General features: G+C 45.1%; 1 protein-coding gene across 1 annotated transcript; it reads left to right on the top strand.

Annotated features, from left to right (window-relative positions):
- Nucleotides 1-5,453: 5,453 nt before the first annotated feature.
- Nucleotides 5,454-6,413, top strand: LOC144492317 (C-C motif chemokine 5-like). Its single transcript, XM_078210307.1, has 3 exons — nt 5,454-5,556; nt 5,939-6,047; nt 6,149-6,413. The coding sequence occupies exons 1-3, from the start codon at nt 5,472-5,474 to the stop codon at nt 6,288-6,290; spliced, it is 336 nt and encodes a 111-aa protein (XP_078066433.1). The 5' UTR covers nt 5,454-5,471; the 3' UTR covers nt 6,291-6,413.
- Nucleotides 6,414-18,455: the final 12,042 nt, after the last annotated feature.

Genomic DNA, 18,455 nt, shown 5'->3' with positions numbered 1-18,455 from the left:
ATTAGTGAGACAGACTACTTACTCCCTTATGTGTAATATTGGGGAATCCACCCCGGCCTCAGCTCTCTGCTGCTGAAAGTCTCTTCCATGCTCTTTATTCGAGACTCAACTGTTCCATCTCACATTCCAATCCCCGTAAACTTGAGCTGATCGAAAACCCTGCTGCCTGTGTCTGAACTCACACCGATCCCATTTCCCCATCAGCCCATTGCTATTTTTCTAAATTATTCACAGGATGTAGTTGTCTCCAGAAGTTCAGTATTTATTATCCATCCTTTTTTGTCCTCACTTGATTGGCTGCCTCGGCCAGTTAATCACATTGCTGTGTTCTGGACTCACATGTAGGCCAGACCTGGTAACGACAGTAGATTTCCCTTCCTAAAGGATATTAATGAACCTGATGGGTTTTACAACCATTTTCATTGTCACTATTTCTGAAGCTAGCTTTTTTTCCAGATCTTTAAAATTAATTCATTGAATTTAAACTCTGCCCCCCCCACCCCCCAACCCTACTTGGAAGGGTTTGATCTCTTTTTGGAGAATTCGTCGAAGCCTCAGCACCATGAATCTGGTTCTCAAGGGCATTTCAGGATAAAAAACAAATGCTGGCCTTGCCAGTAATGCCCACATCTCAACAACATACAACAAAAAATTCATATGACCAAGACTGTGGAACAAAATGTATAAGTTGAACATTGAGACTTCGAAAAATCTTCTAAATATAGGGGTCTGTAAGAGGAATTTTCTGAGGTGCCCCTTATATAGTTGACTTCACTCAACTTTAGAGGATGAGAAGGGGGATGTAATCACTGGAAATGAGAAAATGGCTGAGGCATTGAACAGGTATTTTGTGTCGGTCTTCACAGTGGAAGACACAAATAACATGCCAAAAATTGATGACAGGAAGGCTATGGCAGGTGAGAACCTAGAAACTATCATTATCACGAAAAAGTAGTGTTGGGCAAGTTAATGGGGCTAAAGGTAGACAAGTCTCTTGCTCCTGATGGAATGCATCTCCGGGTACTAAAGGAGCTGGCGGGAGAAATAACAAATGCAATAGTGGTAATTTACCAAAATTCACTGGACTCTGGGGTGGTTCCCGCAGATAAGAAAACAGCAGATGTGACGCCACTGTTTAAAAAAGGAGGTAGACAAAAGGCAGGTAACTATAGGCCGGTTAGCTTAACTTCTGTAGTAGGGAAAATGCTTGAATCATCAAAGAAGAAATAGCGAGACATTTGGATATAAATTGTCCCATTGGTAAGACGCAGCATGGGTTCATGAAGGGAAGGTCATGTTTGACTAATTTGGTCAACGGGGAACCTATGGATGTGGTGTATCTGGATTTCCAGAAGGCATTTGACAAGATGTCACACCAAAGACTGCTACATAAGATAAAGGTGCATGGTGTTACGGGTAATGTATTAGCATGGATAGAGGATTGGTTAACTAACAGAAAACAGAGAGTGGGGGTAAATGGGTGTTTTTCTGGTTGGCGATCAGTGACTAGTGGTGTGCCTCAGGGATCAGTGTTGGGACCGCAATCAATTGTTTACGATTTACATAGATGATTTGGAGTTGGGACCAAGTATAGTGTGTCAAAATTCGCAGATGACACTAAGATGGCTGAAAGAGCAAAGTGTGCAGAGGAGCTGAAAGTCTGCAAGGGGATATAGAAAGTCTAGGTGAGTGGGCGAGGCTCTGGCAGATGGAGTACAATGTTGGTAAATGTGAGGTCATCCATTTTGGTTGGAATAACAGCAAAATGGACTATTATTTAAATGGTTAAAAATTGCAGCATGCTGCTGTGCAGAGGGACCTGAGTGTCCTTGTGCAGGAATCTCAAGGAGTTGGTTTGCAGGTACAGCAGATAATTAAGAAGGCATATGGAATTTTGTCCTTCATTGCTAGAGGGATGGAGTTTAAAAACTCCATGTTCGGTCAGACCATTGAATACAGGAGTTCGGGCGTCTTGTTAAAGTTGTACAAGACATTGGTAAGGCCACAGTTGGAATACTGTGTGCAATTCTGGTCACCCTATTATAGAAAGGATATTATTAAATTCGGAAGAGTGCAGAAAAGATTTACTAGGATGCTACCAGGACTTGATGGATTGAGTTATAAGGAGAGGCTGAATAGACTGGGACTTTTTTCTCTGGAGCGTAGGAGACTGAGGGGTGACCTTATAGAGGCCTATAAAATAATGAGGGGCATAGACAAGGTAGATAGTCAATATCATTTCCCAAAGATCGGGGAGTCTAAAACTAGAGGGCATAGGTTTAAAATGAGAGGGAAGAGATACAAAAGTATCCAGACAGGCAATTTTTTCACACAGAGGGTGGTGAGTGCCTGGAACAAGCTGCCAGATATAGTAGTAGACGCAGGTACAATTTTTCTTTTAAAAAGCATTTAGATAGTTACATGGATAAGATGGGTATAGAGGGATATGGGCCAAATGCGGGCAATTGGGATTAACTTAGGGGTTTTAAAAAAAAGTACGGTATGGACAAGTTGGGCCGAAGGGCCTGTTTCCATGCTGTAAACCTCTATGACTCTATGAACAGCGAGGTTATGTTGCAGCTGTATAAGGTGCTGGTGAGGCCACACCTGGAGTACTGTGTGCAGTTTTGGTCTCCTTACTTGAGAAACGATATACTGGTACTGGAGGGGGTGCAGAGGAGATTCACTAGGTTGATTCCGGAGTTGAGAGGGTTGGCTTATGAGGAGAGACTGAGTAGGTTCCTCCCCCTTTACCTCGGAAACCTAATCCACGTCATTACTAGTATCCAAGGTCATAGCCAACATCTGCGAATTTTAATTGGCGAAAGGAGTCACTCTTTCACTGGAACTGGGGCCTCCTTTATCAGTTTGTTACCCAGCCTTACTACCCATGAACAAATTTACTCCCTTAAATAGCAGGCCTATGATTAAACTTGTTTTCACGTATCTGAAAACAGATAACACAAGCTGCCTTTCTGTGCTCCATTGTATTAAAAGAATTCGGCCTATCCCACTGATTCCCTTCATGCTGCATTCAGAACAAAGTTGGTCAAGATGCACAATACATATATATTGAAAATACAGTTTAAGCTTATAATATTTGGTTAATTTGTGGTTATACAGTTATGATATCTTTGTAGTTTATAATACCTTTGCATATGTTGTTCCAGCACATTGTGAATTCTCACTATATAAGGCACTTTATAATTACCTTAACCTAGTGTACATATTATAGTAAAACTAAAATGAAGGGCCTCATACTAAGAATTCTATACCACCCCCATCAGGGCCATCTTATATATTGAGTATAAGATGTGAACTACACTGTTAACAGAGAAGATAGGAGCAGGAAGAGGCCATTTGGCCCTTCAAGCCTGCTCCACCATTTATTATGATCATGGCTGATCTTCCAACCCAATAGCCTAATCCTGCTTTCTCCCCATAACCTTTGATCCCATTTGCCCCAAGTGCTACAGCTAGCCACTTATTGAATACATTCAATGTTGGTGCAAGAGGACACACTCTGTTTCTCAGTTGCCATCTTTTAAAAAATTATTCTTGGTATCTGGATGTCGCTGGCTAGACCAGGATTTATTTCCCATTCATAATTGCCCTTGAGCAGGTGGTAGTGAATTGCCTTCCTGAACTACTGCAGTCCATGTGGTGTAAGTGCACCCATAGTGCTGTTAGGAGGGAGTTTCAGCACTTTGACCCAGCGACAGTGAAGGAACGGCAATATATTTCCAAGTCAGGATGGTGAGTGATTTGGAGGGGAACTGCCAGGTGTTGGTGTTCCACATTGACACATGTTACACTCAGCTGCCACAGTTGGTGGTGGTGGTGGACGGAGTGAATGTTTGTGGAAGTGGTAGCAATCAAGCGGGCTGCATTGGGTGAAAGGTTATGGAGAATGGACAGGAAAGTGGAGTTGAGGCAAAGTTGAGATTAGCCATGATTGTGTTAAATGGCAGAGCAGGCTCGAGGGACTGAACTGCCTACTCCTGCTCCTAGTTCTTATATTCTTATGGAAGGAGACTGAAGAATTGGAGACTGAGTGAAAAGACAATGAAAGCGCAACACCATTTAAGCCATTTCAAAAAACAATGACTGATGACGCGGTGAATACTCTACTGGGGCACAAGCAGAATGTTGACGGTGTTTCCGGACTGGATCCACAAAGCAATTCTCCCAACACTTGTTACTTTCCAGTTTTGTGATAAATATTAATGATTCTCGAGGGTAACTAACTCACTTTGTGTAAAGAGATGATTACATTCCATTCTCTGATATCTGAGATCTACAATGTGACATTTATGTGGAGTATAAAGGGTTAACATTATGGGTGTGCTAATCTATGGGCAGATGATGGTATGGCATGGTCAGTCACATGCTGGAGAGTTTGGTATCATGCTTAGAAACATCATGCCAACACTGTAAGCTGTTTCAAAGTGGTGCAAACACAGGAGAGTTAAATGGATATCAGAGTATATCTACAGTCTGGTTGCTAACTAATTCCCACTTGGAGATAGGAGGATACAAGGAGCAGCTCAGAACTATTGATAATTTTTTCATTAACATCATCACTGATCTCATTCTCAGCTGTGGCTCATTGGGTCTCACTCTCACCACTCACACAGGTCAGAGCCTCAAAATCCACTCAGAAACCTGGAGCACAAAACCTCGGTTTACATTTCAATGCCGCACAGAGGGAATGATGCACTGCCTGTGGTGCCGCATTTCATGGGAGACGTTAAGCTGAGGCCCTGTCTTCCCTCTCAAGTGGGTGTAAAATATCACATGGCTTCATTTGGTGTCCTGGGAATTATACATCTTTCAATCAACATCATCAGAACAGTTTATCTGGCGATAATTACATTGCTGTTTGTGGGATCTTGCTGTGTACAAATTTCCTGCTGCCTTCCCTACATTACAACAGTGACAACATGTCAGAAGAGTTTCAGTGACTGTGAACGATTCTCACATGTCTTGAGATGGTGAAAGGTGTTATGAAAACTCACTCTTTTTGCCTTTTCCACACACACTGATATATTTTGATGTTTAAACTCACTGCCTGCTCAGACCTGTGTCCCACAGGGTGCTCAGTGTGGAATGGTCCAATCAGGAAGCTCGATTTTTCTCACTTTGCCCAGATGGGGAAGTGGTGAGATTATCTGGGGAAAATGAGCTGACAGTCGAAGAATCACCGACCCAGGAAGTTCCAGGCATTCAGTGCTGCTTAACCCAAGAACTCCCATTCACAGAACAACATGCACTTCCCATTTCAGGGAATGCCGAAACGGAGGAACAATCACACTGGAGAACTTTCATTGCTGGCGAATGGGCAAAGTTCCAGGGGGTCTCCCTATTGCAGACTCTGCAGTTTTACACAATTTCAACCATGAGGTGATAACTGGCTCCTGACAACGCACACTCACTCTTCAACACTCAACACTTCCAAGCTGGGCAAGGACATGATGAAGACAGCACACTGTGTGGCTGCTGCTGTTTTGGGAACACTGCTGATCTGCTTGATCCAGGATGTTGCTGCTTCACCGGGTAAGAGAGAGAGACTTCCTTATTGGCAATATTCTCCGAGAATGTCAGAATGAACTAAACTGTGACAGACAGTTTAAAATAGTCTGCTGGCTTCCACCAATTGCTCGTGTTATTTATCAGTTTTCAATGTGGTTATTCCAAATATGATCCCAGATGAGAGAAGAAAGATTGAACAAGTTGTATCTTTTTTCTCGAAAAGTGAAAGCTGAGAGGTGACTATTGAAGGAGGTTCATAAAGGAGGTCCAGTATAGATCAGTTGGGCCGAATGGTTTGTTGATGTATTTCTATGGAAACAGCTGAAGGATAATGTTACTATCAGCGAGAATCTGCTGTGATACCCATCCCATATTTAACTGTGTCTCTTTCTCCATCTCATTGCAGCTGGCACTGTAACAGTCAAATGTTGTGAGAATTTTAAACCCACTCCTACTGTTCATAAAAGGCTAGTAAGCTACAAGAAAACAATTGGCTGCTCCATTCCCGCCATTGTGTAAGTCTTTCAAGATGTTTTGACCGCAGTGTGTTGAAATGAAAGATATGGAGCTGGTGTCTGTAACTCTCTGATAATGACATCTCATTTCATTCTTTCAGATTTACAAACAGACGGAATATGAGAATTTGTGCGAAAGCGAATGAGAAATGGGTACAAACCGCAGTCAGATTTCTGGAAAAGGGACTGAAGAAGCGAAGAGAGAAGAAGACGTTGAAATCACAGCACTTTAAAACCATTTAAAATACAGAGACTGTTGACGTGACGCGATATCCTACTGGCTTACAGACAGATTCAGGATGAGATTGAAATGTTGATTCTGTGATCATTTGTAAATGTACAGTTGATGTGATAATTAGCACTAAAGATTGCCATGGTAACAAAGTTTTCATTGTGTCCCTGTGGGTCCCGGTCAATGAGAAACCAGGCAAATGCAAATGTACAGTGCTGCAACTCCAACACTAACCACCAGGATGTGGAGATGCCGGTGTTGGACTGGGGTAAGCACAATAAGAAGTCTCACAACACCAGGTTAAAGTCCAACAGGATTATTTGGTAGCACAAGCTTTTGGAGCACTGCTCCTTCATCAGGTGAGGGGCCACTCACCTGATGAAGGAGCAGCACTCTGAAAGCTCGTGCTACCAAGTAAACTTGTTGGATTTTAACCTGGTGTTGTGAGACTTCTTACTGTACTAACCACCAGGGGAGCAGTGAGCTGTAAATAAGTGGGGGAGAGACACTGGGAGAGGAGCTGGGGAAGTCAATGTGGGAGTCATGTGGGAGACACTGGAGAGGGGATGGGGGAGACACACTGAGAGAGGGTGGGGGAAACATGGGGAGGGGGTGGGGGAGTCACTGTGAGAGGGGTTTGGGGAGACACGGGGAGGAAGTAGGAGAGGCACTGTGAGAGGGGGTGGGGGAGACACTGGGGTTAGGTGCACTGGTGGCGGTGGTGAAGGAGATACTGAGGGAGTAGTTGGGGGAGACACTGGGGGTGAGGGAGACATTGGGATTCTCTATTTCGATTGCTAATCTCAATGTTTTTATTATTTGATCCCTTCTCTTCCATCATTGCTATGGAGGTGGGAAGACACTGGGAAAGGGATGGAGGGAGACAATGAAGGAGTGATTGGGGAAGATACTACGGGTTGGGGAGACATTGGGGTGAGGGAAATACTGGGAGAGGGGGTAAGGGAAACACTGAGGGGGAGTAGGTGGACAAGACACTGGGGTTGGTGGTGAGGGAGACAGTGGGATTCTCTGTTTCGATTGCTAATCTCAATTTATTATTTGATCCCTTCTCTTCCCTCTTAAACACCCCCTCCACCCTCGCAGGTGGAGGAGGTGGTTAAGAAGGCGTATGGTATGCTGGCCTTTATCAATTGAGCGATTGAGTTTAGGAGTCCGGGGATAATGAAGCAGCTATATAAGACCCTCGTCAGACCCCACTTGGAGTACTGTGCTCAGTTCTGGTCGCCTCACTATAGGAAGGATGTGGAAAAGATTGAAAGGGTGCAGAGGAGATTTACAAGGATGTTGCCTGGATTGAGTGGCATGCCTTATGAGGATAGGCTAAGGGAGCTCGGTCTTTTCTCCTTGGAGAGACGAAGGATGAGAGGAGACCTAATAGAGGTGCATAAGATGTTGAGAGGCATATATCGGGTGGATTCTCAGAGGCTTTTTCCCAGGGTGGAAATGTCTGCTATGAGAGGACACAGGATTAAGGTGCTGGGGGGTAGGTACAGAGGAGATGTTCGGGGTAAGTTTTTCACACAGAGGGTGGTGGGCGAGTGGAATCGGCTGCCGTCAGTGGTGGTGGAGGCGAACTCAATAGGGTCTTTTAAGAGACTCCTGGATGAGTACATAGAGCTTAATAGGATGGAGGGTTATAGGTAGGTCTAGAAGGTAGGGATGTGTTCGGCACAACTTGTGGGCCGAAGGGCCTGTTTGTGCTGTAGTTTTTCTATGTTTGTATGTTTCATTACTTCACTGATTTTTCGGCTCCCCTGTTTTATAAATTGGAAATTTGATGATGAAATAAAGGAAATGTTTGATGAAAACAAATTTCTGCAGATTCTGGAATCTGAAACCAAAAGAGAAAACGCTGGAAAATCTCAGCAGGTCTGGCAGCATCTATAAGGAGAGAAAAGAGCTGACGTTTCGAGCCCAGATGACCCTTTGTCCAGCTTTGATAAAGAGTCATCTGGACTCGAAACGTCAGCTCTTTTCTCTCCTGACAGATGTTTGATGAAGTTTCTCTTGCTGTCTCGAAGCAGCTTCATTCTTCATTTTTCCGGTTGAATTTATTGGTCAGGTGGAACAGACAGAGATCATGCTTCAGATCTGAACCAATTAGAAAGCTCGTGAGAGGGGTGAAGTCCTTCAGGCATAGTTTAAAATTGGACTTCAAAATGCTCTAATCTCTGAATGACTCCAGATGTCAGGAGAGTGACAGAAAAAGAAGAATTAAACAGCTGAATGTGTGGCTGGAGATTGGTGCAGGAGGGAGGCTTTTAGATTTCTGGGATTTTGGGATTGGAATTGGGGAGGTTGGATCTGTATGAACTGGATGGCTTGGGGAGTGGTATTATTGCCAGACTATTCATAGAATCATAGAAACCCTACAGTGCAGAAGGAGGTCATTTGGCCCATCGAGTCTGCACCGACCACAATCCCACCCAGGCCCTACCCCCATATCCCTACATATTTTACCCGCTAATCCCTCTAACCTACACATCTCAGGACACTAAGGGGCAATTTTAGCATGGCCAATCAACCTGACCCGCACATCTTTGGACTATTAATCCAGAAACTCAGCTAATTTCTGTGGATCAGATTCGAATCCTGCCACGGCAGATAGTGGAATTTGAATTTCATAAAAATATCTGGGATAACGAATCTACTGATGACCAAGAAACCACTGTTGATTGTTGAAAAAACTGGTTCACTAATGTCCTTTAGGGAAGGAAATCTGCTGTCCTTACCTGATCTGGCCTACACGTGACTCCAGACTCAGAGCAATGTGGTTGATTCTCAACTGCCCTTTGAAATAGCCTAGCAAGCCAATCAGTTCAAGGGCAACTAGGAATGGGCAATAAATGCTGGCCAGAAAGTGAAGCCCCATGACCCACAAATGAATTTTTAAAAATCCTAATGGTGTCGGGACAATATCCTGGTGGAGAGGATTCCAGTGCAATGGGGAGAGTGTGAACTAGCCTGGCAGTAGGATAGGAACCTTAGTGTAGAAACAGAAAGATATCTACTTAATAGAACTGTGGGAATACCTACCTCAAATGGAATGCAGCAGTTCAACAATGTGACTCACCATCACCCTCGGGAACCCGCTGCCCTTTTCCCACCCGACCCTTGGGAACCTGCTGCCCCTTTCACACCTGACCCTCGGGAACCGCTGTCCCTTACATTGCTATAAAGTTCAAAAAGAATAAGAAAGTAATACTTGCCATTTCAACTAGTTGAACATTCACTGGGATAGAGGGCGCAAAATTCATAGAATTCATTCCAGTGCTGGGCCATAAAGAATCAAAGAGGGGCAAAGTCTCAGTGGCACCACCATTATCAAGTTGGCACATTCCTGGAGGACCAATCTGCTAGACTGGGTATATGGCAGGTGGTGAAGGAACCAACTCGAGGGAAAAATCTATTTGACCTCATCCTCACCAATCTATGTCTGGCAGATGCACTTGTTCACGACAGTATTGTTTGGAGCGATGACCACACGGGTCCTTGTGGAGACAAATTCTGTTCTTCACATTGAGGTATAATACTATCAACCATGTTACATGGCACTGACAACTCTGTCAAATAGCAGAGATGTGGAGATGCTGGCGTTGGACTGGGATAAACACAGTAAGAAGTCTCACAACACCAGGTTAAACTCCAACAGGTTTATTTGGCAGCAAATGCCACTAGCTTTCAGAGCGCTGCCCCTTCGTCAGGTGGAGTGGGAGATGTGCTCACAAACAGGGCACACAGAGACACAAACTCAATTCACAGAATAATGATTGGAATGCTAATCAAGCTAATCAATGCTAATACAGCTAATCAAGTCTTAAAGGTACAGACAATGTGAGTGGAGAGAACATTAAGCACAGGTTAAAGAGATGTGTATTGTCTCCAGACAGGACAGCTTGTGAGATTTTGCAAGTCCAGGCAAGTTGTGGGGGTTACAGATAGTGTGACATGAACCCAAGATCCCGGTTGAGGCTGTCCTCATGTGTGTGGAACTTGGCTATCAGTTTCTGCTCAACAACCCTGCGGTGTCATGTGTCGTCAAGGCTACCTTGGAGAATGCTTACCCGAAGATCAGAGGCTGAATGCCCGTGACCACTGAAGTGCTCCCCAACAGGAAGAGAACACTCTTGCCTGGTGATTGTCGAGCGGTGTTCATTCATCCATTGTCGCAGCGTCTGCATGGTTTCCCCAATGTACCATGCCTCCGGACATCCTTTCCTGCAGTGTATCAGGTCGGTAACGTTGGCCGAGTTCCAAGTCTATGTACCGTGTACCTGGTGGATGGTATTCTCACGTGAGATGATGGCATCTGTGTCGATGATCCGGCACGTCTTGCAGAGGTTGCTGTGGCAGGGTTGTGTGGTGTCGTGGTCACTGTTCTCCTGAAGGCTGGGTAGTTTGCTGCAGACAATGGTCTGTTTGAGGTTGTGCGGCTGTTTGAAGGCAAGAAGTGGGGGTGTGGGGATGGCCTTGGTCTTGTTCGAGCCTGTGCAAGTTTGAACCGGATCGAACAAGAGTTCTTCACCGCACAGGACCTTCAACCGATGCTATACACTAGATACAACGATGACATTTTCTTCCTTTGGACTCATGGTGAGCAATCACTGAAACAACTATATGATGACATCAACAAGTTCCATCCCACCATCAGACTCACCATAGACTACTCTCCGGAATCGGTTGCATTCTTGGACACACGCATCTCCATTAAGGACGGTCACCTCAGCACCTCACTGTACCGCAAGCCCACGGATAACCTCATGATGCTCCACTTCTCCAGCTTCCTCCCTAAACACGTAAAAGAAGCCATTCCCTACGGACAAGCCCTCCGTATACACAGGATCTGCTCGGAGGAGGAGGAGCGTAACAGACACCTCCAGACGCTGAAAGATGCCCTCATAAGAACAGGATATGGCGCTCGACTCATCGAACGACAGTTCTGACACGCCACAGCGAAAAACCGCACCGACCTCCTCAGAAGACAAACACGGGACACGGTGGACAGAGTACCCTTCGTCGTCCAGTACTTCCCCGGAGCGGAGAAGCTGCATCTCCTCCGGAGCCTTCAACATGTCATCGATGAAGACGAACATCTCGCCAAGGCCATCTCTACACCCCCACTTCTTGCCTTCAAACAGCTGCACAACCTCAAACAGACCATTGTCCGCAGCAAACTACCCAGCCTTCAGGAGAACAGTGACCACGACACCACACAACCCTGCCACAGCAACCTCTGCAAGACGTGCCGGATCATCGACACGGATGCCATCATCTCACGTGAGAACACTATCCACCAGGCACACGGTACATACATTTGCAACTTGGCCAACGTTGTCTACCTGATACGTGCAGGAAAGGATGTCCGGAGGCATGGTACATTGGGGAAACCATGCAGACGCTGCGACAACGGATGAATGAACACCGCTCGACAATTACCAGGCAAAACTGTTCTCTTCCTGTTGGGGAACACTTCAGCGGTCGTGGACATTCAGCCTCTGATCTTCGGGTAAGCGTTCTCCAAGGTGGCCTTGATGACACGCGACAGCGCAGAGTCGCTGAGCAGAAACTGATAGCCAAGTTCCGCACACATGAGGATGGCCTCAACCGGGATCTTGGGTTCATGTCACACTATTTGTAACCCCACAACTTGCCTGGACTTGCAAAATCTCACCAGCTGTCTGTCTGGAGACAATACACATCTCTTTAACCTGTGCTTAATGCTCTCTCCACTCACATTGTCTGCACCGTTAAGACTTGATTAGCTGTATTAGCATTGATGAGCTTGATTAGCATTCCAATCATTATTCTGTGAATTGAGTTTGTGTCTCTATGTGCCCTGTTTGTGAGCACATCTCTCACTCCACCTGACGAAGGGGCAGCGCTCCGAAAGCTAGTGGCATTTGCTTCCAAATAAACCTGTTGGACTTTGACCTGGTGTTGTTAAATAGCAGAGACCCAGAACAGATCTAGCAGCTGAAAACTGGTCATCTGTGAGATGCTGTAGACTATCAGCAGCAGCAGAATTGTGTTCAACCACAAGCTGTAACATCCTTACCTGACATATCCCTTACTTTTCCATTACCATCAAGCCAAGGGACAAGCCCCATTCAACTGAGGGAAGCTAGCAGTTGGTAATCAGCAGGACGTTGCCTTGTCCAAGTTTGATCTGTTGCCATGAGAATTCAAGAAAAGTCACGAGATCTAAAATCAATGTTGGGAACTCCCAGAAATGCTCGCTCCTGAATATTCAACATTGTTCTGCCTCCCTGGGTGGATTCTAATGGAGGAGTCTGGGACATTGGTTGCAATGTATAACTTGCTGATAATAACCCGTCAGTTATTGCTGGATTGGACTGTGTGTGGGATAATTGGAGAATTTTGAAAAAGGAAATGCACCACCAATTTACTCCAAAAAATTAATGATCTCTTCGTTTACATTGTAGCCACGATGTGGAGATGCCGGCATTGGACTGGGGTGGGCACAGTAAGAAGTCTCATAACAGCAGGTTAAAGTCCAACAGGTTTATTTGGTACCATGAACTTTTGGAGCACTGCTCCTTCATCAGGTGAGTGGAGAGTTGGGTTCACAAACATGGTATATATAGACAAAGACTCAATTACAAGATAATGATTAGAATGTGAGTCTTTACAGGTACAGACAATGTGAGTGGAGAGAGGTTTAATGACAGGCTAAAGAGGTGTGTATTGTCTCAAGCCACGACAGTTGGTAAGATTTTGCAGGACCAGGCCAAACGGTGTCGGTTACATGTAGTGTGACATGAACCCAAGATCCCGGTTGATGCTGTCCTCATGCATGCGGAACTTGGCTATCGGCTTCTGCTTGGTGATTCTGCGTTGTCGTGTGTCTTGAAGGCCGCTTTGGAGAACGCTTCTCCGAAGATCGGAGGCTGAATGCCATTGACTGCTGAAGTGTTCCCGACAGGAAGTGAACACTCCTGCCTGGTGATTGTCAAGTGGTGTCCGTTCATCTGTTGTCATACCATCTGCATGGTCTCGCTGATGTACCATGCCTTGGGTCATCCTTTCCTGCAGCGTATCAGGTAGACAATGTTGGCCGAGTTGCATGAGTGTGTATCATGTATCTGGTGGATGGTGCTCTCACATGTGATGATGGCATTCGTGTCGATGATCCGGCACGTCTTGCAGAGGTTGCTGTGGAAGGGTTGTATGGTGTCGTGGTCGCTGTTCTCCTGAAGGCTGCGAACAATGGTCTGTTTAAGGTTGCGCGGTTGTTTGAAGGCAAATAGTGAGGGTGTGGGGATGGCCTTGGCGAGATGTTTGTCTTCATTAATGACATGTTGAAGTCTCCGAAAAAGATGTCATAGTTTCTCCGCTCCGGGGAAGTATTGGACGACATAGGGTGCTCTGTCGGCCGTGTCCTGTGTTTGTCTTCTGAGAAGCTCGGTGCGTTTTTTCGCTGTGGAGTGTCGGTTTATAAGAACACAAGAACATAAGAAATAGGAGCAGGAGTAGGCCATCTAGCCCCTCGAGCCTGCCCCGCCATTCAATAAGATCATGGCTGATCTGACGTGGATCAGTACCACTTACCCGCCTGATCCCCATAACCCTTAATTCCCTTACCGATCAGGAATCCATCCATCCGCGCTTTAAACATATTCAGCGAGGTAGCCTCCACCACCTCAGTGGGCAGAGAATTCCAGAGATTCACCACCCTCTGGGAGAAGAAGTTCCTCCTCAACTCTGTCTTAAACCGACCCCCCTTTATTTTGAGGCTGTGTCCTCTAGTTTTAACTTCCTTACTAAGTGGAAAGAATCTCTCCGCCTCCACCCTATCCAGCCCCCGCATTATCTTATAAGTCTCCATAAGATCCCCCCTCATCCTTCTAAACTCCAACGAGTACAAACCCAATCTCCTCAGCCTCTCCTCATAATCCAAACCCCTCATCTCCGGTATCAACCTGGTGAACCTTCTCTGCACTCCCTCCAATGCCAATATATCCTTCCTCATATAAGGGGACCAATACTGCACACAGTATTCCAGCTGCGGCCTCACCAATGCCCTGTACAGGTGCATCAAGACATCCCTGCTTTTATATTCTATCCCCCTCGCAATATAGGCCAACATCCCATTTGCCTTCTTGATCACCTGTTGTACCTGCAGATTGGGCTTTTGCGTCTCATGCACAAGGACCCCCAGGTCCCTTTGCACGGTAGCATGTTTTAATTTGTTTCCATTGAGATAGTAATCCCATTTGTTATTATTTCCTCCAAAGTGTATAACCTCGCATTTATCAACGTTATACTCCATTTGCCATATCCTCGCCCACTCACTCAGCCTGTCCAAATCTCTCTGCAGATCTTCTCCGTCCTCCACACGATTCACTTTTCCACTTATCTTTGTGTCGTCTGCAAACTTCGTTACCCTACACTCCGTCCCCTCCTCCAGATCATCTATATAAATGGTAAATAGTTGCGGCCCAAGTACCGATCCCTGCGGCACGCCACTAGTTACCTTCCTCCAACCGGAAAAACACCCATTTATTCCGACTCTTTGCTTCCTGTCGGATAGCCAGTCCCCAATCCACTTTAACACACTACCCCCAACTCCGTGTGCCCTAATCTTCTTCAGCAGCCTTTTATGGGGCACCTTACAGTGTTGACCATTGTCTTTCAATACCTAGCAACATGAAATTAGTCCCACAGAAAGCTGGTCAAACTGAAAGCTTCCACTAACCTACTGAGTTGCAACCTTTGCACTCTTACCCTTCTGATTTAGAAAGAACATTTCTCAATTATGCAATGCTCAAGTTCATTAACGGCTAAGAGTTCAGCAGAGATATACAGATGCTAATTTTGAGAATCGTGCATAGTGAGAGATGCAGACAGCCCAAATACATGGAGGGGAGAACATAAGAACATAGGGACTAGGAGCAGGAGTAGGTCATCTGGCCCCTCATGCCTGCTTCGCCATTCAATGAGATTGTGACTGATTTTTTTGTGGATTCAGATCCACTTACCCACCCGCTCACCATAACCCCTAATTTCTTTACTGTTCAACAAAAGGAGGATCAAAAAGGAAAGAGGATATAATTGTCAGCACCAGCAAGTAGGCTTTGTAATATCTAAACTGGAGAGGCCAGTTTTGTAGCTCAGAGACTCAGAGGCCATTTTAATATCTAAGAAGTCTTCGAGGCAAGATCATAAAAGCAGTTTAAATATCTTTGCTGATCCAGGAAAAGATCATTCCCCAGGTTGACCATTTGCCTTATATTGTGTGGTAACCAAAAGCTGGATTTGACTTCATGGATTTAATTTGGATGTTATTTGGGAACCGGAAAGTCTTAAGGAGTTCAAGGATCACAGATATCTATATATTTTGGAACAAGGAGTAATTTCCATAAAAACTGTGTGTGTTTAGCAATTCATATCTTACAATGTTCATCTCTTAGAGTGTTGTAGTCATAGTTGCGTGTATTTGTCTTATCTTTTCTTGGCTTTTCTTGTCAAAAAGAAAAAGGAAGCATTCATAAGGTCTAAAAGGCTTAGGACAGATGAAGCCCTTGAAGAATATAAAGAGAGTAGGAAGGAAATTAAGAAAGCAGTTAGGAGGGCTAAAAGGGGTTATGAAAAGTCCTTGGCAAGCAGGATTAAGAAAAATACTAAGGCATTTTACACGTATGTAAAGAGCAAGAGAGTAGCCAGGGAAAGGGTTGGTCCACTCAAGGATAGTGGAGGAAATCTATGCATGGAACCAGAGGAAATGGGTGAGATGCTAAATGAATATTTTGCCTCAGTATTCACCAAAGAGAAGGACTTGGTGGATGAGAGCCGAGGGTAAGAACATAAGAACATAAGAAATAGGAGCAGGAGTAGGCCATCTAGCCCCTCAGGCCTGCCCCGCCATTCAACAAGATCATGGCTGATCTGAGGCGAATCAGTTCCACTTACCCGCCTGCTCCCCATATCCCTTAATTCCCTTGTCGATCAGAAATCGATCTACCCGTGATTTAAACATATTCAACGAGGTAGCCTTCACCACTTCAATGGGCAGAGAATTCCAGAGATTCACTACCCTCTGAGAGAAGAATTTCCCCCTTAACTCTGTTCTGAACCGGCCCCCACTTATTTTGAGGCTGTGCCCTCTAGTTCTGGTTTCCCTTCTAAGTGGAAAGAATCTCTCCACCTCTACCCTATCCAGCCCTTTCATTATCTTATATGTCTCTATAAGATCACCCCTCAGCCTTCTAAACTCCAACGAGTACAGACCCAAGCTGTTCAATCTCTCATAAGCTACACCCCTCATCTCCGGTATCAACCTGGTGAACCTTCTCTGCACTCCCTCCAAGGCCAATATATCCTTTCGCAAATAAGGGGACCAAAACTGCACACAGTATTCCAGCTGTGGCCTCACCAGTGCCTTGTATAGTTGCAGCAAGTCCTCCCTGCTTTTATATTCTATCCCCCTCGCGATAAAGGCCAACATACAATTCGCCTTCTTGATCACCTGCTGCACCTGCAGACTGAGTTTTTGCGATTCGTGCACAAGGACCCCCAGGTCCCTCTGCACAGTAGCATGATGTAATTTTTCTCCATTTAAATAATATTCCAATCTACTATTATTTCTTACGAAGTGGATAACCTCACATTTGCCAACGTTATATTCCATCTGCCAGATCCTCGCCCACTCGCTCAGCCTATCCAAATCTCTCTGCAGACTTTCCGCATCCTCCACGCAATTTGCTTTCCCACTCATCTTCGGGTCATCAGCAAACTTTGATACCCTACACTCAGTCCCCTCCTCCAGATCATCTATGTAAATGGTAAACAGTTGAGGCCCCAGCACCGATCCCTGCGGCACGCCACTGGTCACCAACTGCCAACCAGAAAAGCACCCATTTATTCCAACTCTCTGCTTCCTGTTAGATAGCCAATCCCCAATCCACGCCAACACCTTACCCCCAACTCCGTGTACCCCAATCTTCTGCAGCAACCTTTTGTGAGGCGCCTTATCGAATGCCTTCTGGAAATCTAAAAACACCACATCCACCGGTTCCCCTCTGTCAACCGCACTAGTCACATCTTCATAAAAATCCAGTAAATTCGTCAAACACGACTTTCCCTTCATGAATCCGTGCTGCATCTGCTTGATCGAACCATTCTTATCCAGGTGCTCTGCTATTTCCTCTTTGATGATGGACTCTAGCATCTTCCCAACTACGGACGTTAAGCTAACCGGCCTGTAGTTATCCGCCTTTTGTCTACTTCCTTTTTTAAACAGCGACGTAACAGTAGCTGTTTTCCAATCAGCCGGCACGACCCCAGAGTCCAGCGAATTTTGATAAATAACGACTAACGCATCTGCTATTACCTCAGCCATTTCTTTCAGTACCCTGGGATGCATTCCATCCGGGCCCAGGGACTTGTCTACCTTCAGTCCTATTAGTCTACCCAGCACTGCCTCCTTAGTAACAGTAATTGTATTAAGGACCTCCCCTCCCACCAACTCTCGATCTCTAATATTCGGCAAACTATTTGTGTCTTCCACCGTGAAGACCGACACAAAGAACTTATTTAAAGTCTCAGCCATTTCCTCGTTTTCCACTATTAAATCCCCCCTCTCGTCCTCCAAGGATCCAACATTCACTCTTGCCACTCTATTACTTTTTATATATTTGTAAAATCTTTTACTATCATTTTTTATATTTTGAGCTAGTTTAGTTTCATAATCTATCTTTCCTTTCTTAATCGCTTTCTTAGTCGTTCTTTGTTGTTTTTTAAAGCTTTCCCAATCCACTATTTCTCCACTCTTTTTGGCCATTCTGTACGCATCTGTTTTTATTTTAATACTCTCCTTTATTTCCTTCGTTATCCACGTCCGGTTATCCCTTTTCTTACAGTCCTTCTTTATCACCGGAATATATTTTTGCTGAGTACTTAAAAAAATCTCCTTAAAAATCCTCCACTGTTCCTCAGCTGTCCTACCTACCAGTCTGCTCTCCCAGTCTACATTAGCCAATTCCGCCCTCATCCTATCGTACTCCCCTCTGTTCAAGCAGAGGACACTGGTTTGGGACCCTACTTTCTCACCCTCCATCTGTATCAGAAATTCGACCATATTATGATCACTCAACCCAAGAGGATCCCTCACAAGAAGATCCTTAATTCTACCTGTC

Source organism: Mustelus asterias, chromosome 4 (genome assembly GCF_964213995.1).
Source record: "Mustelus asterias chromosome 4, sMusAst1.hap1.1, whole genome shotgun sequence".
Classification (NCBI taxonomy): Eukaryota; Metazoa; Chordata; class Chondrichthyes; order Carcharhiniformes; family Triakidae; genus Mustelus; species Mustelus asterias.
The sequence above is the reverse complement of the archived record's forward strand: the minus strand, read 5'-3'. Positions and strand labels throughout refer to the sequence as shown.

Excerpts from the sequence above, each read along its gene's own strand:
- LOC144492317 (XM_078210307.1), top strand. The coding sequence starts at position 5,472 with ATGATGAAGACAGCACACTGTGTGGCTGCTGCTGTTTTGGGAACACTG. Across the intron at positions 5,557-5,938 it reads GGATGTTGCTGCTTCACCGG|CTGGCACTGTAACAGTCAAA; the intron begins GTAAGAGAGAGA and ends ATCTCATTGCAG. Across the intron at positions 6,048-6,148 it reads TGCTCCATTCCCGCCATTGT|ATTTACAAACAGACGGAATA; the intron begins GTAAGTCTTTCA and ends TCATTCTTTCAG.